Source organism: Verticillium nonalfalfae (genome assembly GCF_003724135.2).
Source record: "Verticillium nonalfalfae strain VnAa140/NRRL 66861 chromosome Unknown scaffold_201, whole genome shotgun sequence".
Classification (NCBI taxonomy): Eukaryota; Fungi; Ascomycota; class Sordariomycetes; order Glomerellales; family Plectosphaerellaceae; genus Verticillium; species Verticillium nonalfalfae.
The window spans coordinates 1-22,318 of record NW_021167426.1 but is presented as its reverse complement, the minus strand read 5'-3'; the positions used below and the strand labels follow the sequence as shown (position 1 = coordinate 22,318).

Sequence of the window (22,318 nt, the reverse complement as noted above, 5' to 3'; positions counted from 1 at the left end):
CAAGGCTCCACCAGAAACCAAACGTCACAGGTGAGGACTCTACTCGGAGGCTTCCATCACTCCTCTCCACCTTCACAATCGTACAAGTTCGCCGCCATCACTCCCCTCGGCATCCATCACCGGTCGCACCGGTATCACTTTCATCAGAGGGTTGCTAACTAGTATCACTCAACGCAACGGCCACCGCGCCCACGATCGGCAACTCCTATGCAACCCCCCCTTACCGAGAAGAAGCCTCCGAAGTAGCTCTCACCACCTGTCTCGCTGAGCCTCGAGAACCACATCATGGCTCGGACCAGGGACTCGCGCTCACCATCGCCTGCAGGAAGCCATCACAGCTCGAGACGTCGCAAAGAGGATGATCGACGCGAAAGCCACCGCCGCGATGACGGGCGCGACTACCGCCGTCGCGACCGCACCCGGAGCCCTGCCGACGTGAGAACACACCGCGGCCACCGCGATGAGGACTTTTCTGACAGGACCCACGAGCAGCGCCGATACCGCGACCGCGACAGTGACCGCCGCCCACGCGACGACCGCGATGCCTACCGCCGCAGAGACCGCTCCGTAGATCGAGACGACGGCCGACGTCGACAGCGGCGGTCGCGCGAGAGGTACCCCGACCGCGAGCGCGAGCGCGATCGCTCCGCCGACAGACGAAGATACAGGGATGGCGACAGGGACAGGGACTATCGCCCACGCCGCGACGACTCGCGGGACCGCAACCGCGGGCGTCGGGAGGGTACCGTCGAGTCGCAGCCTCGCAACAGACGTGACGGCAGCCGCCCACGAGGTGCCGCTGGCCCTTCCTCTGCCGGTGCAGCCGGCCGTGAGACTGCGAAGCCCAAGCCTGTCGCTGCTGCGCCCGCGCAGTCGGAAGCCGACAAGAAGGCCGAGCGCCTGGCGCGCCTCGAGGCGTGGAAGAAGAGCAGAGAGACCAAGAAGGAGACTGAGGTTAATCCGAGTCAGACTAGGAACCTCCTCGCCGAGATGGACCAAAAGTCGGTCGCCTCTCCAACCGTTGCGTCCCCCGCCGTCGCGTCGCCCTCGGCGGCCTCGCCCACGTCGCAAACCATGTCCGGGCCGGCGTCGCCTGCCCCCTATGCTGGCAAGTTTGATCCAAAAGCCATCGCCAAGAAGTCAGCGGCGTCGTCTCACAAACACGGTACTGCTAACGGCGTCCTGGGCGCCTTTGACGCCCAAGTCAGCAAGACGGCAGCTCCAGTGAAGCAGGACTCCAAAGGTATGCATTCGCATCGTACACCCTCGTCCATGAAACCCACTGACAGCCATGGAACAGCATTCGCACTCCCGGCAAACCGCGGTAATATTAGCACGTTCGGGTTTAGCAAATCCAGCAATGAGAAACCCCAGGCCAAGCGAAAGCTCGTCCTCGATGAGGAAGATGACACCAAGAGAAAGCTGACCAAACTGCCTGCTCTCCCGCTCGAAGCCGACGATACCCCCTACGCTGACCAAGACGAGGGTGACGATGGCGATTCGGACGGCGACATCTTCGCCGAGAACGAGGAAGAGGCCGCAGCAGCGGCCAGAGCGGCGCACGAGAGGCGTGAGCGAGAGATGAAGGTCGATACAGACGAGGCACCAGAAACGAACGGCACCACGGAGGAAAAAGCTGACGGCGATGAGATGGAAGTTGACGCTACCGGCACTGAGCCTTCCGCACCAGTCGTTGAGGAGGTGCAGCCGGAGCCGGTGCGTGAGGAGCCTCAAGAAGTCATGAAGGTTGACGAAGAAGAAGAAGAAGACGATGACGCCGATCCGCTCGACGCTTTCATGGCAGACCTGCAAGAGACAGGATCGAGGCCGGCGCCCAGGGCAAAGACCAAGACCGCTCCTGAACCAGAAGCTTACTACAGCGATGACGACTTTGCGTACAGGGACGAGGATCCCAACGCGAAGAACCCTCTGGCCGTCAAGCGCAGGAAGAAGGAGATCCCTATCGTCGACTACAGCAAGATTGAGTTTGAGCCGGTTCGCAAGAACTTCTGGACTGAACCCGCAGAACTGAGCGCCCTCACAGAAGCGGAGACTAACGATCTGCGCCTCGAGCTAGACGGTATCAAGGTGTCTGGAAACGACGTTCCCAAGCCTGTCCAGAAATGGGCGCAATGCGGCTTGACACGGCAGACTCTGGACATCTTGGCCGATCTGGGCTATGAACGACCCACGTCTATCCAGATGCAGGCCTTGCCATGTCTCATGTCGGGACGGGACGTCATTGGCGTCGCGAAGACGGGTTCCGGAAAGACCATGGCTTTCCTGCTCCCCATGTTCCGGCACATCAAGGATCAGAAGCCCATCAGGGGTGACGATGGTCCCATCGGGCTCATCATGACGCCGACGCGCGAGTTGGCAGTGCAAATCCACCGCGACTGCAAACCGTTCCTCAAACCCATGGGCATGCGTGCCGTTTGCGCCTACGGCGGCGCGCCCATCAAGGACCAAATTGCTGACCTCAAGCGCGGTGCGGAAATTGTCGTCTGCACGCCGGGACGCATGATCGACCTGCTTGGTGCGAACCAGGGGCGAGTGACCAATTTGCGCCGTGTGTCCTATGTCGTCCTCGACGAAGCGGATCGAATGTTTGACATGGGTTTCGAACCTCAGGTCATGAAGATTTTTGCCAACATGCGCCCCGATCGCCAGACCATCTTGTTCTCCGCGACAATGCCAAGGATCATCGATTCTCTGACCAAAAAGGTCCTCAAGTCGCCGGTGGAGGTCACGGTTGGCGGTCGCAGTGTCGTTGCCCCTGAGATTACGCAAAAGGTCGAAGTGCTCGATGAGGGCGACAAGTTCTTCCATCTGCTTGGTCTTCTCGGCGAACTTTACGAGGAAGACGAGGACGCTAGGAGTCTCATCTTTGTTGAACGCCAAGAAAAGGCAGATGACCTGCTCAAGGAGCTCATGACCAAGGGCTACCCGTGCATGTCTATCCACGGCGGCAAGGACCAAGTGGACCGAGACTCGACCATTTCCGACTTCAAGAAGGGCATTGTCCCCATTCTCATCGCGACGTCTGTCGCCGCAAGAGGTCTGGACGTGAAGCAGCTGAAGCTGGTCGTCAACTACGATGCCCCCAATCATCTCGAGGACTATGTCCACCGTGCTGGGCGTACCGGTCGCGCAGGGAACAAGGGAACGGCAGTCACATACATCACCAGTGAGCAGGAGAACTGCGCCCCCGGCATCGCCAAGGCCCTCGAGCAGAGCGGCCAGCCGGTGCCAGAACGGCTCAACGAGATGCGCAAGGCCCACCGCGACAAGGTCAAGGCTGGCAAGGCCAAAGACACTTCCGGCTTTGGCGGCAAGGGCCTCGACCGACTCGACGCGGAGCGTGAGGCGGCGCGGTTGCGCGAGCGCAAGACGCACAAGGCCGAGGGCGACGACGACGACGAAAAGGAGGAAAAGCCGGCGGTCAAGGAGAAGGAAGAGGAGAAGCCGGCCGTGTCGATGATCCAGGCGGCCACGTCTGCCATCATGGCGCGAAGCACGGCGAAGCCCGACGGCGACGCCAAGGACAAGGAGTCGGCGCAGGCCACGGGCCCCGGCGGCAAGCCCCTCGACAAGGTCAGCGCGGCCATCAGCGCCATCAACCAGCGCCTCGGCAAGGCGGGCCAGCTGCGCTCCGGCCAGCCCATCGACAACAAGGGCCCCGACGCCGGCGCGTACCACGCCACGCTCGAGATCAACGATTTCCCGCAAAAGGCGAGGTGGGCCGTCACGAACAGGACCAACGTCGCCAAGATTCTCGAGGCAACGGGCGTGTCCATCACGACCAAGGGCACCTTTTACCCGGCAGGTAAGGACGTGCCGGCGGGCGCCGACCCGAAGCTGTACATTCTCGTCGAGGGCGACACGGAAGTCGTAGTCGGTGCGGCCATGACCGAGCTTACCAGACTGCTCAGCGAGGGCGCGGTGGCGGCGGATACTGCGGACCGTCGTGCACCAGCGTCGGGACGCTACAACGTTGTGTAAAAGCCAGGACTTGTTACTGTGTGGCGCTTTTTTCTTGGAGGGCGTTTTACGGGATACCAGACCGGCAATAACACAATGCAACAGGTTATTCATGTGCGATGAGTGCATTTTCCAGTGACGCAGTGCCACGGCGACAACAGTCCAACGTTGACAGTGGGTGGAGGTTGCAAATGCTCCAGCCTTTAGGCGTCGTGACGGCCCATGAAGCACAGAGCCGCCAGTCATCCTGTCCAAGCTGCACAGCATTCACTCACAGATCCCGATTGATGTTAGCAATCCTTGCATATACAGGAGCAATACTACGCTTCCAAGGTGTAAATGGGGGGGTCCCACGTCCATGAGGGGATGGAGGAGAGAAATAAAAACCAAGATCACCGCTTCGTAAATGCCACAACAGGACAAAGAGGCCGCTTCCTGCCCAAGGCGCTCTTGTCCATAAACCGCCGACGCCAAGCAAGCACACTTCGCAAATGCAGAAGAAAAAGAATCGAAATGCCCAGTCATATACGCCCGAGTCACCAGGGAAGCCTACCCTCACCTCGCGAATCCTCAGTTGTAGTCTCGCGCCACGGTCGCCGCGTCCGCAGCCCGATGCTGCCTCTCCTCGGCGCTAAGCTGGTTGAGGGTATCATTGCGCGTCTGTTTCTTCTGGGCGTTGAGCTGCGCGCCGAGCTTGCCCGTTGGTTTGCTGGCGGCTTTGGCACGGGCCTATTGTAGGAGGGGAAGAGTCCCCCGTCTGTCAGTGTCTCGTTCAATTCGGCGGGGCCGCTTGTAAGATGGGGTGGGATATGTTATGTGTGTACGCACCTCGGCTGCCTCGGCGGCGCGCTGGCGCTGGTCATCGCGACCGGCGGTGGAGGCTTCGGGGCCGCCGCCGCCGAGGGTGCGCGGCGGGCCGCCGACCTTGGGGACCGGGGCGGTCTGGCGCTGGGGAGGTGCGGTGCCGAGAGGTCGACCGGGAGAAGCGAAGTTTTCAGGCTTCTCTTTGCCGCAGACGGATCCCATCGTGGTCGGGTGGAGAGGGGTCTTTTCGGTGCGTGAGGGGGATCTGGTGGTTGACGAGGCTGAGCGAGGTTGAGGGTTGAGGGTTGAGGGTATCGTGAGAGGTGCTTGTTAGTTTGCAGTCGCAGGCGTGATGTCACTGTGGTCGCAAATCGCCAGCAGCAAGTCGCAATTGATAGTTAGTGTACGAATGGGAGTGGCGGTTGAGTAAAGATGGGATGAAGTTGTGGTCAGAAAGCGCCATGTGAAATAGCAAGGCTCTACGAACCGAGGACATCGCCCGCAATCAGCCACTTGGAGGGGACGCGCAAGTTCCGGCGAAGCTGCCAAGAACGACCTCCTAAGCCTCCTTCCTTGGCCACGAATGGGTGGTGACAATTGGGGGGGTTGTGCAGGCACGGGCCACCAACCAGCCTGGTTGGTCCCTGCCATGCGTGCCACTGAAGGAGGGGTCGTTACTAAGGCAGGCTCGATCTGGCAGTCGCTGACCGATAAGCATCATAGGCAGGCACGATATGATAGATGCACCCAAAAAATGATTCCGACAGTCGTGTGCTCGCTGGACTGACAGCAGCAGCATCTCTCGGTTCACGCATGACCCCATACCAGCCCTCTGCCACAAGCAGCCTGCAAGGTGTTCACTTTGCGTCTCAAGTACTTTGTTTGCCTCTGAAGTACTTTGACAATTTCCCTCAGAAAGATACATCGCCAGCGACTGCGGGCCTTCGATTTACACACACATACCTTACCCACCTAGACACCGCACTCCTCATGCCTCTGGCTGCCAGGTTCTACATCGACCCCTCCCCACCCCTCCAAAGCGCCTACAAAGTGTGAATTTCCCATTGATCATAGGGCAATGGCATCCTCGTACCTGAACGGGCGAACCAACTTTCAGGGGCGTTGCAGCCACCAGGCTTTATGCGCAGCGCCATCTTCGGGCTAAACTTTTGTCGGTGGGTTGGGGGCTGCACTCATTGACTTTCATCTGCGTCTCTCTCGAGATATTGGGGCAGACATTTGACGGAGGCGGAACGGTGTGACCTTTGTTTGGGTGGGCTTTCGGAGCTTGCTTGTCCAAGTGATGTCGAGCTCCGAATCCATGGACGCAGAGGACATAAAGGGAGCGCGTCCTTCTCACCAACCCGGAGCGTTTCTGGCATCAAAGACAGGCAACCTTGGGGCCCCCGGAACAAACATTCGACAGCACGTTGACAGCAAAAAGCACTTCTTCCTCCCAAGACACCCGCCCACGTTTCGGACACTTTTGTTCCTGGCCTACCACCTCGCGCTCTCCCGAAGACCCGAACCTGCAGGCAATACCTACTTGCCGCAGCCTGCAGTCTCGGCTAGAGAGATCTTTGAACCGGCGACGTCGAGTCCCATGGTTACGAGCCCACTCATTCGCCGCCCTACTCCTCTGAGCACTTTGCTGCTGGTCCCTCTGCTGGCCCCTCTGCTGGTCCCTCATAAGGCCTTAGCATCTGAGTTGGCACCCTAGCCCCGAAGTCAAGTCGTTGATTTTCTCTCGACAATTCCGTGTCCTGGGTACTTGTTGCACACGCACGGCAAGCTCCCACTCGGAGGTACCCACTACATTGCACGGCATTACGTCGACAGGGGTCCTACTGCAACTTCAACTCGTTAGCCCCGCCTCTCTTCTCATCGCGCAAGCCATCCGGGTTCTCACTGACCTCTCTTCTTGGCAGGCCCTCCGCGCCCACACCCGCGTCCGCGCCCACGCCTACCCACGCAAAGGCAACGGCAGGCGCTCATCAGCCACTTGCCTGTCCACCGCACTGCGTTGTCGCTTCCAACGGAGCACACGGCGGTCACGGTGACGGCCCACGGTCGGGGTGTATTATTTCCCTCTGCCCACTGGACTTCTCCTGCCCCCTCGGTCCCGTCCCTGATCACCACCTTAGGGTCAGACGGCCACCAATTTCTTCCTTCGTCCGCCCGTTGCGGATCGCTGTCTTGAAACCGGACCCTTTCCTCTCGATCCCCCATCCGGAATTTCCCACCAGAGAGCATCTCTTACCACTTGCTTTCTCAATATCCATTCTTCTCAGCACTGTCTGACCATCCATCTGTGCCCTGTGGAAGATCTTCCCAGGCCACCCCCTCCCCTCGGATATCTCTGATATCTTCTACTCCCAAGTGGCCCTCTACCGCCTCTGAGCACCAGCTCGACGCATCTCCGCCATGGACGATTCCTATGGCATTGACATGGAAGACTTTACGGCTTCCGAGCAGTTGAACTTTGAAATGTTCACCGAGCTCGACCCGACGCCCAGCTTTACCCAGGCCTCTGAAAGCCACAACCACTTCTATCATGGCTCTGGCACCTCCCACGATGACACATGCATTGATCCCAATGCCAGCTTCATGTTCTCCTCTCGCTTGGACAATGATGCGCTCATCTCCCAGCCGTCTGCTCCCCCTCCTCGGTCAGCCCCCTCAGCAGCAGCAGCAACAGCAGCCGCAGCAGCAGCCGCGTCTCGCCCTCGCCCTCGCCAGTCTTCCATGCCCACGGAGACCAACTCGAACGCCAACAACGACTTTGACTTCCATGGCTTCCAGTGGACCAATGCAGCGGCTGCGAGCTTCAACACTCTGTCTGACCCCAACTACGACCTCCTCCCCAATGCGACGGACGAGGCTGCTGCCTCGCCCAAGGACGCGTGTGCTGCCGAGTGCACCAAGCCCGACTGTGAAGATATCTGCGAGGACCCGGACTGCGAAGTCGACTCCGAGGCCTGCGCTGACGACTGCGCTGTCGACTGCGCTGTCGACTGCGAAAGCGCCTGCGACGACGAAGAATGCCGAAAGGCCGAGTGTCCTGACCAGTGCGACGAGGAAGCCTGCAACCCCGTCACGCGTTGCACAGAGGATCACTGTTCAGACAAAGAAGAAGCTGCACCTGATGATGCGTCTGCTGCTGCTGCCAAAATCCTCGAAGATTTGCAAAATCCTCCCGTCGTCCGGCAACAGCGCCGTCAGCCGCAGCATCCACAATATATGCAACTGCAACAGCAACACCGGCAACAGCAACACCTGCAACTGCAACAGATGCAACAGCAACAGATGCGACAACAGATGCAACAGCAGTTGCAACCACAACAGCAGGAACAGTACCTTTACACACATGGCATGAATTTTGCCTCCCAGCAGACGCTTCAGTCCCCAGCTCTCCAATCCTCGCAAATTCCTTCTTCTCGCCCAGAAGATGGGATGACCTTTTCCCAGATGGACTTGAGTTCCGTCTCTTTCGAGCAGGCCGCGCCACAGGTCGACATGATGGGCAGGTTTATCGATACTATGCCTCTGAACCCGACCATTGATCCTTTCTTCGAGCATATATACCAGTGTCACGACCCAAATCAACCCCAGTGCGTCGAGCCATGCGTGCTCAGCACCTTTCCCACGCAGTACGCACAATGCCCGTTTCCCCAATGGCCCCAAGACCATCTGAATCAGAATGCGTTCTATCAAGGAGACCACAGCCCGACCACGCAGAATACCAAATGCAACACCAAGTTCCGAACGGCTTCGCAGCTGGTCGCACACTTCAACGAACAACATCGGCCAGCCCTGGCTGCCACAAACCACACGTTCGCTATCCCACAATACAACATGCATCACCCGAGCCCGGCTCCCGTGACCCAGACAATCAAGGGCTTGACTTTTCGTCGGGGAACAGGCCACCTCAACGGCTCCCCTACATTGATGCAGCGACCGCTGTCTGCCATGACAGCCTCGTCCACCCTGACAGGTGATAGCGCCCAAATCAGCACTCCAGTGACACCTGCATCCGAAAGCTTCAGTCGCGCGGGCAACCAGTGTCGCTGGTTTACTCATGGTCAGGTCTGCGGATTGACATTCAGGGATGAAGCAGACCTTCATCAGCATGTCCGCGATCATCACACCGCACCCTTGAACAAGGAGTTCGGTGGATTTCCCTGCCACTGGGAAAATTGCATCCGCGTAACGAAGTGCAACGCCGGCCACTTTAGTCAAAAGTCCAAGCTTGACCGCCATCTACAGGTCCACACCGGCTGTAAGCACAACTCTGCCGTCCGCATCATGACCACCGTGACCACATGGATTAACTTGTTATATAGACAAACCTGTTAAGTGCTCGGTTTGTAACCTTAGTCTTTCCGCCAAGCAGTCGCTAGACCAGCACATGCGTATACACACTGGCGATGAGCCATGGGTCTGTACTTGGGCTGGTTGCGGTGCATCCTTCAAGCAACAGAGTGCTCTCAGTAAGTCTTGCAGCGAATACTCGTCAATGACACGATGAAGCTAACTTGTTCTCTACAGCAATGCACACAAGGACACATACCGGCCTCAAGCCCCTTGCCTGCAATATATGCGGGAGAACCTTCAGCGAGTCGTCCAACCTGTCTAAGCACAGACGCACTCACAATTTGAAAGGTGATCATGTCTGCGACATATGTGGCAAAGACTTTCGGCGCCTCGATCAGCTGCGCCGACACATCAAAACTAAGCATAAGACTGACGATGGGAGCGGTATGGCTATGGCCAAAGCTGATAGTGATCAGTCAGGGCTTGACCTAACCTTCCAGTCAAGTCCTCAGTTTGACGCCCTCGACGCAATGCTCCAGGGACTCCCTAAGCTTGAGAATAGTCCTCTCTGATGACTGACGAAGTTGACGACAAGCAGAGATGCGGTGTTCCTCATGATGTTGTTTCCTTTTTTTTGGTTTCTTTCAAGTCTCGGGGCAGGAAAACGGTCGGCAATGATCGCGGCGTTACGGCTTGGCTGAGTCGCTTTGGGTGGGTGGGCGGTCTGCCTGTGATTTCTGGTGTTCGATACCCCGCGGAAACGGAGTTCGGGGGCGGGGCACTGGTTTGGTCAATCTTGTCTTTTCCATTCTGTCTTCCCCACTCTGACTGCGATTGCAGTCGAGTGTTGTTTTGGGGTTATCAAGCATCTATACGGGGAAGGGCGATGCACCTGTGGTGGCAAACCGCCTAAGGCTCGCTGGCCCATTGTTCGGTGACTGCTCACGCGGTCTTGCTTGGTGTTTTTTTGGGGCTCTGGTTTTAAAAAGGTTGACGCACCTATCATGAACAGTCTCTTGCAGTCTGGTCATCTGAATTGAATCACCATGAAACATGCTTGTGTTTGCACTCTTTACTGCAATGGTCCTAAGTGACTTGAGCGTCTGTGACCGCGACATGGCCAACAATCCCACCTCTTTACTTGGCATTTGCAAGCCGGAGGGAGACTGTGCCGCAATGCTGTATGTTCCCCCTCTGATCTGACATAACATTATAGAAACTGGTCAAGATTCGCATCGCAAGGTCCGCACGTGTAATTTTTACATGGGTAAGGCTTTACTTGGGCATGTCGTTCCTGACTGTCATCACCTTGCTGATGGGAACCCAGATTACCTGACTTGTACGGGAGACACGGGGGAGGGACAGGATAATAGGACTCATCATCATACTCTGGGGCAACCGAATGTTGGTCGTGAGACATGCCAGCAGCGGGGGGCTCAGTCGGCGTCTTGGAACTTTTCCGATCAGCGCAGACAGCTTCGACCCCCTCCCCCCCTTTTTTTTTCGAGGGCGCTGGCGGTCATGCCCCTCGGTAACTGTGCTGTCATGGCTTGCACGGTATGGTCGACGAGGTGGGCTGCGATTCCTTTAGCGTAGAGTGAATTTACTGTGGGAAGGGGATGTCATGTCGAATAGGGTTCAGGGGATTCGTTTTCCTGACGAGCATTGTTGGGGACAGAGGACGGGGGCGCTGGCGAAGCAAGACGAGACAGACAGGGTTACGAAGCTGGGAGAGTGGGTCTCCGCATGCGTTAGATGATCGGCCTCTGTCCTCGGTCGTTGCCTGCACGAAAAGTGAGGCTGTCGAATGGGTCGGGAATCGGGATGCATCGTGGGTTTGGCAAGACGGAGGAGAGGAACACGCGGACGCGTGTGGTCGGGGGTGGAAGACCGGCGCTTTGCTCGGAGTCGGGGTCGTATCCGGGAGTTTGGGACGCCAACTTTTGCTTACCGGTCTCCTTCTGGGTTTGTTTTTGCATCCTTTGTGGCGTCGAGAGTTCTCCTTGGCAGTGAACGGCGACCGACAACTCTGTCGTGCAGTGACAGGGCAGTGCGTCGGGCGTTGTTCCCAGCTCCTTGGTGTCTCAACCGCTCAACTGGTTTCGGGGAATTGTCCATGTGATTTGGGTTGCACGTCGTTCCTAGGCTTGGGGGACAGACATGGGCAAGGGCTTTGAGTGTAGATGCTCCAGTTCATGTGATCAATGATGTTAATCTGCTTTGGATCCTGTGCTGGTATCACCCCTCTTGAAAATGAATTTCCCGTATGATGAGAGCAGAAAACATACAGAACTGCCCCCAAATTATGAAGAGATTTTGACACTTGTTCGGGTATTTTTTTCTTCTTCTGTATTTGTGTGATCTTCAGAAGCTTTTGAGAAAGCCAATGCCTCGTACTGCAACAAGAACCCTATAGAGCTCTCATTAAGAACTATGCGGCCCGTGCAAAGGGCCGAATGAAATTCGTTGTTCGGAACATCGCGGAAATGTTGAGCTGGCAGGCAGGCGAAGTTGCTCGGACTCGGCTGCCCTTTGGGAGGACGGTGCTCGGGGGCGGTCGTTGAGGCTTTCAAGATTCAAACTGTAAAGACACCAAATTACTCCAGACATGTTTTCCCTGAATCGGCGCCCCACGCCTCGTCTATCCTGACTTGGCCAAAACAAATCATCGTTCCGCCTTTTGTCGCGCATTTGAGTATTGCCGTCTCATGCTGGGCGAGGGTTGAAATTCGATGACTATGCGAGGACACCTGACCTCACTTGCGTGTGCTTCGAATAGTGAGTGAGCCTCATCTACCCATGCAGCTGTAGTCTGGTTAGCCCTACCCGTCTGGAGAATACTAAGGCTGACGGAAGGCAAGACTGTATATTTCGTCGGTAAGCTAGGCAAACACATGAATCGTTAGACAGTATGGTTCTCTACGGCATGCGTCAGGCAACTGCTCAATGCCCGCAGCATCCTTTGAGGGGGGTGGATATAGCACACAAGGAACAGAAGCTGGCTGCTCTGAGTTTCATCTGAAACGTGGCTTTCCGCCTCCTCCAACTGGAAGTACCGTCTTGTGTGCAATGTCACTTGAACTGCCTGCCTGGAGAAGGTACAAGGGATACTTGTCATCCAACGTTCCTCACACTCCAACACCCCATGCACACGATGTGGCGCAGATAGTCCTTCTCCCCAGAATGTCCACAATAGGGAATACGAGACGTTTAGGTTGCATGTCACATCGGGAGGCACCGGCTATGTTCGATGGTGTCCGCTGGAGCAGATTCAAGCCCGCACAAGCTCTTGACCACGGCGTAGAGAGCGCGGAACGAGCGAGTTGCGGCCTCGTTTGAACAACGATACGATTAGGAAACGAAGAGAGATATGTAGATAATTTTTCTACTCTCCCCCCTTTTTTAGAAAAAGCAAATGAAGAAAACGACTGCAAATACCTGCGGTGTTCATGGCTGGTCTCGTACATGCCCTTGAGCGTCCGACACGGCGTAGGAAAGGGGGAAAGAACGACACTAGCTTGAACGCAAACGATACCTTTCACGGCCTTGAAATGGCTCATACTGAATCTCTCCTGAGGCCTGCAACTTAACTAAAACCCGTTAGGGACGCCGTCTTGTCACGTAATGACAAGGCAGGCTCCACGGGGGACGTGTATGGTGCACGATGCCTGGTGACAATGCAGCCACCTTCCGCGGAATGCGAGTAAAGATCCGACAAGCTAGACATGTGAATATCATAGCATCTGCTACTGCAGCTTCGCATCCGGGCCTTCTTTTCGGGGCATGACGTGCTCTTGGTCCGGAGTGTGGCCGTCACCGATGTGGACTCTTGCAAGGAAGTGCCGATATTCTGCTCATCTGCACTTTCCGCCTCACTACTTGCTTTCCCATGTTTCTCTTCTTTCTTCCTCCTCTTCCTGATGACTGCTTCTGCTGCTCTTTTTCTCCCGGACTGAGGGGCGTTATGTTGGCATCCTCGTCTGAGGGTGTTTTAATGGATAGGCAATGCTGAGGTAGCACATGGAAACGAGCCAGCAAGGAACAATTGGGTCTGCTTCGGCAGTGATTCATTTTGGGACGAGAGGCCTGCATATTGGGGAACCCGAGCTCTCACACTCGGGTGATTGACTGGTTGGACACTGGTTGGACACAGGATGCCGCAACGACTGGGGGATGGTCAGGATCGGGTTTGCAGCCTGTCGAGGCTACGCAGCATGCAGGGAGAGCTACTTGACGATGGGACCCGCTTCGACATGATCAGAACGGAAGGAAAACGCATTTCCATAAAGCTTGGATGGACTCTGGTACTGGAACAGCTCCTGATGGAGCTTGACCCATATCAAAAGTGGGTTGAGGAAAAATGGTTTGGAGGAGTCAAGTTTGGTATAAGCCCGCAGATGATGCGGCACTGACACTCAGCGAGAAGACATTCCAAGCCTCACTCATGCTCACCCTGCATCAGCAAGACGTTGATACCAGCCCAATCATGACCAGTATCGGTGTCGTGGAGGATGCGGTCAACCGTTTCTGAGGTTGAGCGATCTCAAGCAGATGTCAGTCTTCTACCTCTGAAACGCGATTGGGTAGCACATACGACCATACCTACTGGAGAATTCGGGATCCCGTCCGCTCTCCCCTAGACAAGCCAGTAAGGGTCGGACTAGTAGTTGGGTGGGTGACCACCAGCGAATCCCTGATGTTGTATGTTTTTTCTTGTTCTGTTAGTATTTTTGGAATCGGTCGCTACAGGGCGCCTTGGAGGGATGCAGCACTGATTCGAGGTTCTAATGGGGTGCGGCGAAGCTCGGCGACGGAGTGATGTGGGGGCGGAGGTCATGAATGCGGCCGTAAATCTCCTGAACTTTCACCTGGAGGCGAAAGCCGGGCTGATGCGTGTCTGTCATGGCATCAAATGTAGTTCCCAAATATGGGGCATAGGAAACATCGTGTGATCGTCTCAGTCATCTGCCCACGCCCCCAATGCGGTTCGCTAGACATTGAATCTGCCGAAAGGCACTCCGAATCATAATATCGCGATGTTCATTATACTTCACCTTCTAGACTTTCTTTTGTAATGCGCGTGCGCCCCCAGGAGAATTGCGCGTAGCGTTGGGAGGGTTGCTGTTGCTATCCGAACACAAGGGGGGCTTGCCAATGCTACCTCACGTTGCTTCTCCTATTGAGAGCCTCTACATTGTGTATGCCGCATGTAAAATGCGCATTTCTGTGTAGATGACAGCCTACATGACATGGTCTTGATATCGACTTCAGCATGCCTTTGTCACTCATTGGGCTTACGACGACCGATGGATTCTAAGATTTAATCTGTCTCGATGTACTTGAGAACATTTGTGTATTGAAACTTGGTTTGGCCAAGGGAATCCAGGAATAAGAGCTGGTGCATCTGTGTGCTGGTCAGCCGAGTAGGCCAGAATACCAAGTCTCACGTCAAGTTCTCTCCGTAATCCGTACTCTGGTTACTGACGATGAGCACATTTACCACCGGGCTTGTCACAGGAGTCACGATTGGACATTTTCTCAAACGAAAGCTTCCACCTTACCACAGCTTGATATGGGAATAGCCACCAAGTTTTATCACGCGGACGAATGGATTGCTTTGGCACCCCTAATACCACGCGTCACAAGCACTGGGGTTCGTTCACTCAAGCTGAGTGATGTCGCAGTACGCTGGAGTCCAGATAGTTCTGTGCTTATACCGAAGGTCGTGTTGACTACTCAAGGGCCTGACAGGCTCAGAGGCACATCGAAGCTATATTGATGTTGATGGTAAATTGTAAGATCGGATCGAAGATCTTCGTCTGTTCCGGTCATTGAGTAAGCCACCGAGATAGCGACATCATCAGTACTGCCTCCGACGACCAGATGTAGGCTATCCCTCATAAACGCAACGTGCTCTTTGTGCCCCATGAAGTGGGCAGGGTATTCCAGCCTGGTGTACAGGGAAAGTCAAGACATGTTGAGCTATGACACGCGTGTTAGGCAGTCAGGTGGACAAGAAGTCTTCCGGCAATATCACTTGGTCCCGGACATTGGATGCTTAACATAACTCATTGTCGTGTTGCAGCAGGCGATTAGTTGTGCACCGTACCTGGGTGCAACGGACTGTCATGCAGGCGAGGCAAGACATCTCTATTCGGACAACGACGTGCTGCTACCGCAAGACACCATATCCACCGTCACACATGTCGACTGAGGTCCGAAGGGGGCGTTGTGAATTTCAGAGCATCTTATTAGCTCTATGCAATGGGCGGCAGCTGTCCTGCTACCTAATCCGGGCCAGCGAGACCCGAACAAGTTTTTTTATGAGTCCTGACCCTCGAGAATCCGTTGCGCGTTGATGGGGAATAAGAAATCATTTATTTCCTCTGAACCGTGCGATGCATCGAGAAATCGGAGTCCCCCTTGCCAAAAACGTACGCCGATCATTGCCGTCCCCAGCCCTTCGTTACCCAGACACAGGCATCACGCTCAAGCAGACTGGCAGCGGTGTTAGCGGGACGCGGTCTCAACATCGTGCGGGGTTGCGGTGGCAGAGGTTCGTTCGAGACGATGTCCCCCCTTTCGCCACCCCTGGCGTGGATGATGCTCACCTTGACGGCGTACTTGCGCTGAGGGAAGTGCTGCGTCTTCTTGCGCTGCTTCTCGGTGACCCTCTCCGCGTCGGCCTTGGACAGCCTGCGGCGGATGGCACGGGTCTGCTTCGCGCGGAGGTCGAGGGGCGCGTACTTCTTGTTCTTGTAGAAAAGGCGGAGCTGGTGGCGTTGCTTGGCGTTGATGACGGTCAGGACGCGAGCGATGGACTTGCGGATGTCGCCACTATATTGCGAGCCGTGGTCAGCGATGAGTTCCCTCGTGCGGTATTGCCTGCCTCCGTGGGAGGAGTACCGTCCCTGGAGAGAGAGCAAAACTGGAGGGAAAGGGCGGAGCGTACATCTTGTTGAGCTTGGAGCCGGAAGAGGTGATCTTCTGGATGCGAAGCTGGCCGAGCTCAGTCTTGAGCTCGCCGAGCTGCTTCGTCAGGTCCTCCTTGTTCTTTCCCCACAGCTGGGCGGCCTTAACCTTGGATGTCGACTGGTTCATTCTCGTTAGCGAAAAAGGGTCCCTCTGAACGCTCGCGAGTTATGTGCAATGTGTATGTGTGTGTGTGCGTGGTGGTCTTTGGGTATTTTTTTTTTCTCTCGCCCTTCAAGATTTGGGGACAGGCGCGGGGCGAATCGTGAAATCGAGGATTGCGGGTTCGGCAGGAAAGTCGATCGAGAAGAGTTCGCGGGTCGGGTGGAATTGTGGAAATCTGCTTCAACAGCAAGGCAACGGACTTACCATCTTGGCCAGAGACACGGATTGATCACTGAAGGACGGGGGTTAGTGGTGAGTCTCGTGATGTCGGGAACTGGTCGTCGTCAAGGCTGGCAAGGCAAGTCTGAAGTCGGAGTCTGGCGAAAAGAGATTTTGCCCTGCCCTAATTGTGCGCTGCGGGTCGGTGCGGTCGGTACGTACTGCAGGGTGTGCGTGTCTGAGTGGGCGGTTGTGGTGCCGGGGTTTACGCGGGTTCCACATGAAGGCGTCACGTGTCTGAGGCTGGTGACGGCAGATCTCGACGTGGCCTTAGGTAATCATTAAAGACGCACGGTCCATGTGAACGACGCACCCTGCCTCGGACCCGGAGGCGGCCAACACCAGACGTCAATGATCTGGCTTAGCCTTTGGCCACTTGGAACCCTCACATACGTATACAGGCATCATCATGGCAGCGAACTCTGGAAATACGGGCTGGGCCCAACTACGTCAGCAGGCGCGAAGTCTGGAGAGCCAGGTTTGTCGGGCATGCTCCTCTGTGTGCTGGTCCTGTCCACTGACGCCGATCAGACCGAGACACTATTCCACACCTATTCCCAGTTCTCGACGGTATCGAACATCCCGCCCAAGCCGACAGAAGACGAACGAACGACCGAGGCGAAGCTGCAAGATGTGCTCGAAAAGGTCCGTCGCGCAGCGCATGCTTTCCAGCGGGGCGAGCTCACCAAACTAACCTCCATCATGAACAGCGCGAATCTGTCGTCTCCCAGCTGACCCGCCTCCTCGAGTCGGACCCGACCCTCACCTCCTCGGCCCTGAAGCAGAACAACCTCTCGCTCCTGCGCGACAAGCTCGCCGACCACAAACGCGACCTCGTGCGCCTCCGGGCGACCCTCTCGCAGGCGCGCGACCGCGCCAACCTCCTGACCAACGTCCGCTCCGACATTGACGAGTACAACCGCGCCAAGCAGCAGCAGGACCCCGGCGCCGCCGAGGCCGAGTACATGCTCGCCGAGCGCTCGCGCATCGACAACAGCAACTCGATGGCCGACAGCGTCCTGAGCCAGGCCTACGCCGTGCAGGACAGCTTCAACCTGCAGAGGGAGAGCCTCGCGAGCATCAACCGCAGGATCACGCTCGCCGCGAGCCAGGTGCCCGGGATCAACTCGCTCATCGGGCGGATATCGGCCAAGAAGCGACGGGACGGCATCATCATGGGGGCGTTCATCGCTTTTTGCTTCCTGTGCTTCTGGTTCTTCCTCTGAAGGGACACGAGAAGGGAGGGGAGGGGGGTTTCCCTTTTCTCCCCTGGCGCGCGTTGTAGATCTGGTTGTAATGAGCAAGTATGCAGCTGCTTTGGTGCTTTTGGAAGGGGAAAAGACTATAGCATGTTGGGACCGGGGTCAAGGGTTTGCGAGGGCGTTGGGTGTTTTCGGTTTCAATACACACACAGAGAGACACACATCCTGGATGTTTCATGCGTGTTTCCTTTTTTACTCATTTGACAGTGTTGTACAAGTATGCTAGGTACATTGCGGGAGGGAAAAGATGGGGGAGGGGAAAAGATGGAAGGGGGTATATCTATCTACCAGCCAACAGAAACAGCCGGCCAGGGCCAGGCATTGATGAGGTATTGATGAGATCTGGCGCGTTGTTACACTCGAATAAGGACATGATGGCCCGCCCGTTAGATCTGCCCCGCCGCCTTGAGGGCGCGCAGGTCCTGGCGGTCCCGCTCCATCTCGTTGAGGACGGTCCTCGCGCTCTTGACGAGGCTCGCCAGCTCGTCGGGCGTGGCGGCGGCGCTGGCGGCCCAGCGGACGCGGCACAGGTGGTCGACGAGGTAGACGTAGCCGACCTTGCTGTTGAGCAGGCCGATGGACTCGCTGATCTCGGGGGTGACGGCGCGGCGCACGAGAAAGTAGCGGCCCCATTCGGAGGCGGCGAGGCGGCGGCGCAGGCCGCCCATGAAGAGGCTGACGAGCCAGGCCTTGAGCGTGTTGTCCTCCATGTTGAGGCGCACGAGCTGCAGGCGGTCGCCGCCGGCGTCGGCGAGCAGGGCGTGGAGGGCGGGGTTGGCGGCGGGGGCGAGGAACGAGTCGGTCTGGTCCTCGGCCCAGCGGCCCTGGAACAGGGCGACGATGGACGTCTTGCCGTGCAGGACGTTGGTCGTGGCGCGGAAGCGGCCGTGCTCGGGGTTGAGGGTGTCGCCGACAAAGTTGGGGAAGAAGAGGGAGACTTCGGCTTTGAAGGGGCGCGGCGGCGCGAGGAAGGACTTGCCGTTGTCGAACTTGAGGTTGCTCCAGTCGCGAAAGTAGGGGCGGGCCATCTGCGCTTTTCTGTGTGTGTGTGTCTCTCTCGTCAGTAGGCTGAATGAAAGAAGAAGAAAGAAGAAGAAGGTCGGGCTTGGAGGTGCAGGGCAACGGAGTGGACGTACAGCTGCCGGCGACGGGCGAGGTGCTTGTCGTAGTTGACAAAGTCATCGCGGCGTTCCTTGATGGTGCGCGGGTCGTAGCCAGAGTTGTCGTTGGGGTGAGGAGGGCCTGGCATGCCGATGGGACGAGGCAGAGGCTCGGGTGTGAACTTGTCGAGACGGGCGCCATAGGAACGAGGGGCTTTGATGGCGGCACCGGGAAGCTCTGGCTTGGGCTTTTGCAGGGGGACGGTGCCCACCGGCGCAGACGGCGATGAGGGCGTTGGAGGTAACGGCGCAGGCTTCTCGGCGAGGCGGCGGGCGGAGGTCGTGAAGAGGCGCTGCTGCCATTGGCAGAGGGAGCAAGCGACGAAGCGCCGCGGGTTCGCGAGTCGGGAAGCCATGGTAGGCGTCGCGATGGGGAAGGTAGATGGATGACGGGCTACGAGCGCTTCGAGCTTTGAGCTTCGAGCAATCAAGCGTCGTTTGCTTGGGTGCGTGGGAGGAATGGGACGTTGCGTAGCGCTGGGATTTTCGGCAGAAAATTGGGGTGCACTACAGGAGCCAACTGGCTACTCTTTCTGTTCTATCAGTCACCGAGCTACGCCTATGGTCACATCGCTACACAGCAAGACAACACAGTGTTCGCGATAGGGGACCTCAAGATGCTTTCCCAGTTGAGCAACGAATCTATCAGGGCCAAGTCTTCCGAACGTGCCCTCAGCCGATGTACGATGTGGCAGGTCAGCAGGGGAGGGCCGGCTCCGGGCGGGTGCCGGGCGGCGGGGGTGGAGATTGGTGAAGGCCGACGGAGGCCGCGCGCTGCTGTAGTGTGCCGTACATTCCAGGTGTTGGGAGGCGAGGTAGGGCCAGACCAAGCCAGAGATGAGAAGTGCATTGAACGTATTTGCATCAGTCATGGCGAAGTTTCTGCTTCTGAGAATGAATCCATGTGAGTTTTCAGGAAGACATGGCCCAAGTTTCGAGATGAAGACATCAAGGTTAAGACATCAAGATCAAGCATCAAGCATCAGGCATCAAGGTCAAGGTCAAGATCAAGCATCAAGGTCAAGACGTCACGATCAAACATCATTCACCTCATCGTCCACTCGAGCATACCGCAGTCCCGCTACAAGTACGCGGGGGCGCCCTGGCGCTACCAGGAAGTGGATGCGGAGAAAGGCGCTGCCAAAGGGTAAAGCCGAGGGCCTCTTCGTCTTCCCCGCCAGACTGTAGCGGGCATGACACAATGGGTCTCATGTGGTCCGAGTCCGAGTCGACCGCCAACACCGCGGATAGCCGCATCCTCGAGACACCGAACCCCCCCCCCCTCCCCTTCGGCCTTGAGAAGGAGGATAGGTCCTCTCTCCTGCCTTTTGTTGTTCGACCTTGAAGGAAAGAAAAAATCAATCGTCTTGCTCGTTGCTGTTTGTCCTCCTTGCCATTGAGATTCCTCGTCAACAGCATCAACCGCCAACATGTTCCTGTCCAAGTCTATGAGGACGCGGTGGAGCGCCTCCAAAAGCGTCGCCCGTCTGGCTGTGGCAAGCAGAGCCGGCCTCTACCCCTCCTCCTCCAACACATCGTCTTCGCCGTCGACGAGGCCCTTCCACAGCTCTCGACCGCTGCGCGTTGTCAAGCCTGTGCTGCTGGCCGACATTGGCGAGGGTATGTTGCCCTAAGCCTACCTACCTCCTTGCAGGCATCTACTGACTTGGCCACACTGCAGGTATCGTCGAGTGCGAGGTCATCCAGTGGTTCGTCGAGCCCGGCGCGCGCGTCGAGGAATTCTCCCCTCTGTGCGAGGTCCAGAGCGACAAGGCCTCGGTCGAGATCACGAGCCGTTTCTCCGGCGTCGTCAAGAAGCTGTACTATGAGGCTGGCGACATGGCCAAGGTCGGCAAGGCCTTTGTCGACATTGACATCCAGGGCGGCGCCAAACAGGAAGACCTCGACACGCTGATCGCTCCCGAGGCCGTCGAAGAGAGGCCGACGCCGAGCGAGCCTCAGCCAGACTCAGCATCTGCGCCCGCGCCGGCAGCAGCAGCAGCAGCAGCAGCAGCAGTAGCAGCAGCAGCAACAGCAACACAAGCACATACGGCGGCACCAGAGGCTCCGCCATCCACGTCACCAGCCTCAGAAACCCCAAAGCCAAAGGGCAAGTGCGCCGCGCTCGCGACGCCCGCCGTCCGACACTTGTCCAAGGAGCTCAAGATCGACATAGCCGAGATTGACGGCACTGGCCGCGACGGCAGGGTGCTCAAGGAAGACATTTACAAGTTTGTCAAGACGCGTGAAGCCACGCCAGCAGCAGCACCTCCATCACCATCACCATCACCACCAGCAACGCCCAGCAGCGCCCCCTCGGCGCCCCTCGTCGAGACCCGCGTCCCGCTGACGAACACGCAACACCAAATGTTCAAGTCGATGACGCGGTCCCTCGCGATCCCGCACTTCCTCTACGCCGACGAGGTCGACTTTACGTCGCTCGTCGAGCTCCGCACCCGGCTCAACCGCGTCCTCTCGACGCAGCCGCAGCACCAGGACCCGCACGTGGCCAAGCTCTCCTACCTGCCCTTCATCATCAAGGCCGTCTCGCTGACGCTGCACCAATACCCCGTGCTCAACGCGCGCGTCGACCACGCGGCCGACGCGGCGCAGAAGCCCGCCCTCGTCCTGCGGCCGCAGCACAACATCGGCATCGCCATGGACACGCCCTCGGGCCTCCTCGTGCCCGTCATCAAGGACGTCGCCAACCGCACGCTCCTCTCCATCGCCGCCGAGCTCGCCCGCCTCCAGGGCCTCGCCCTCGCCGGCCGCCTGCCCCCCGCCGACATGACGGGCGGCACCATCACCGTCTCCAACATTGGCAACATTGGCGGCACCTACCTCTCGCCCGTCATTGTCGAGCGCGAGGTCGCCATCCTCGGCATCGGCCGCATGCGGCCCGTCCCCGCCTTTGACGACGCCGGCCAGATTGTCAAGAAGCACGTCTCCAACTTTAGCTGGTGCGCTGACCATCGCGTCGTGGACGGCGCCACCATGGCCCGCGCTGCCGAGGTCGTGCGCCGCCTGGTCGAGGAGCCCGACGTCATGGTCATGCACCTGAGGTAGAGGGCTCTTTTCCCCGTCAATGCGGTTCGTCGGGCTCGTGCTTGCTCGCCTTCTCCACGCGGGTGTTTCGCCAGAGACAGATGTGTTGCTTTGTTTTCTTGCTCCACCAAATGCTGCGCGAGAGAAGAGTGAGAGAGAGAGGTAGAGAGACAAGAGGCGAAAAAAACAAAAAGCCAGGCCAGTGCGAGAGCAGACGTCCTGTCGTTTTGCCTGCGAGAGACCAAGAGGAGAACCACCATGTGGCGCGTTCGACTGTGCATGTGCTTGTGTGCACGCATGTGTGGTGTGTGTCGGCGTCACACCCACCTGTCTGGGGCGCCCGAGGCGGGGAAGGGCGGAGGGGGGGGGGGGGGGGGTCGGGCGAACGAAAGAGTG

General features: G+C 57.6%; 7 protein-coding genes across 7 annotated transcripts; 4 read left to right on the top strand and 3 right to left on the bottom strand.

Annotated features, from left to right (window-relative positions):
- Positions 1-285: 285 nt before the first annotated feature.
- PRP5 (pre-mRNA processing RNA-helicase) lies at positions 286-4,002 on the top strand (the record flags this gene model as incomplete). Its single annotated transcript, XM_028637847.1, has 2 exons — positions 286-1,243; positions 1,301-4,002. The coding sequence occupies 2 exons, from the start codon at positions 286-288 to the stop codon at positions 4,000-4,002; spliced, it is 3,660 nt and encodes a 1,219-aa protein (XP_028490609.1).
- A 549-nt stretch (positions 4,003-4,551) lies between these two features.
- On the bottom strand, positions 4,552-5,007 carry D7B24_003659 (uncharacterized protein; the record flags this gene model as incomplete). Its single annotated transcript, XM_028637846.1, has 2 exons — positions 4,552-4,710; positions 4,810-5,007. 2 exons carry the CDS (start codon positions 5,005-5,007, stop codon positions 4,552-4,554), a joined length of 357 nt encoding a protein of 118 aa, XP_028490608.1.
- Positions 5,008-7,209: 2,202 nt separating this feature from the next.
- On the top strand, positions 7,210-9,141 carry D7B24_003658 (uncharacterized protein; the record flags this gene model as incomplete). Its single annotated transcript, XM_028637845.1, has 1 exon — positions 7,210-9,141. One exon carries the CDS (start codon positions 7,210-7,212, stop codon positions 9,139-9,141), a length of 1,932 nt encoding a protein of 643 aa, XP_028490607.1.
- Positions 9,142-15,588: 6,447 nt separating this feature from the next.
- RPL35 (60S ribosomal protein L35) lies at positions 15,589-16,443 on the bottom strand (the record flags this gene model as incomplete). Its single annotated transcript, XM_028637844.1, has 4 exons — positions 15,589-15,597; positions 15,711-15,936; positions 16,052-16,191; positions 16,441-16,443. The coding sequence occupies 4 exons, from the start codon at positions 16,441-16,443 to the stop codon at positions 15,589-15,591; spliced, it is 378 nt and encodes a 125-aa protein (XP_028490606.1).
- A 421-nt stretch (positions 16,444-16,864) lies between these two features.
- Positions 16,865-17,681, top strand: D7B24_003656 (uncharacterized protein; the record flags this gene model as incomplete). Its single annotated transcript, XM_028637843.1, has 3 exons — positions 16,865-16,933; positions 16,987-17,100; positions 17,166-17,681. 3 exons carry the CDS (start codon positions 16,865-16,867, stop codon positions 17,679-17,681), a joined length of 699 nt encoding a protein of 232 aa, XP_028490605.1.
- Positions 17,682-18,103: 422 nt separating this feature from the next.
- ATP10 (Mitochondrial ATPase complex subunit atp10) lies at positions 18,104-19,233 on the bottom strand (the record flags this gene model as incomplete). The annotated part of the gene is made up of 2 exons (XM_028637842.1): positions 18,104-18,755; positions 18,854-19,233. 2 exons carry the CDS (start codon positions 19,231-19,233, stop codon positions 18,104-18,106), a joined length of 1,032 nt encoding a protein of 343 aa, XP_028490604.1.
- A 1,074-nt stretch (positions 19,234-20,307) lies between these two features.
- D7B24_003654 (uncharacterized protein) lies at positions 20,308-21,943 on the top strand (the record flags this gene model as incomplete). Its single annotated transcript, XM_028637841.1, has 2 exons — positions 20,308-20,497; positions 20,559-21,943. 2 exons carry the CDS (start codon positions 20,308-20,310, stop codon positions 21,941-21,943), a joined length of 1,575 nt encoding a protein of 524 aa, XP_028490603.1.
- Positions 21,944-22,318: the final 375 nt, after the last annotated feature.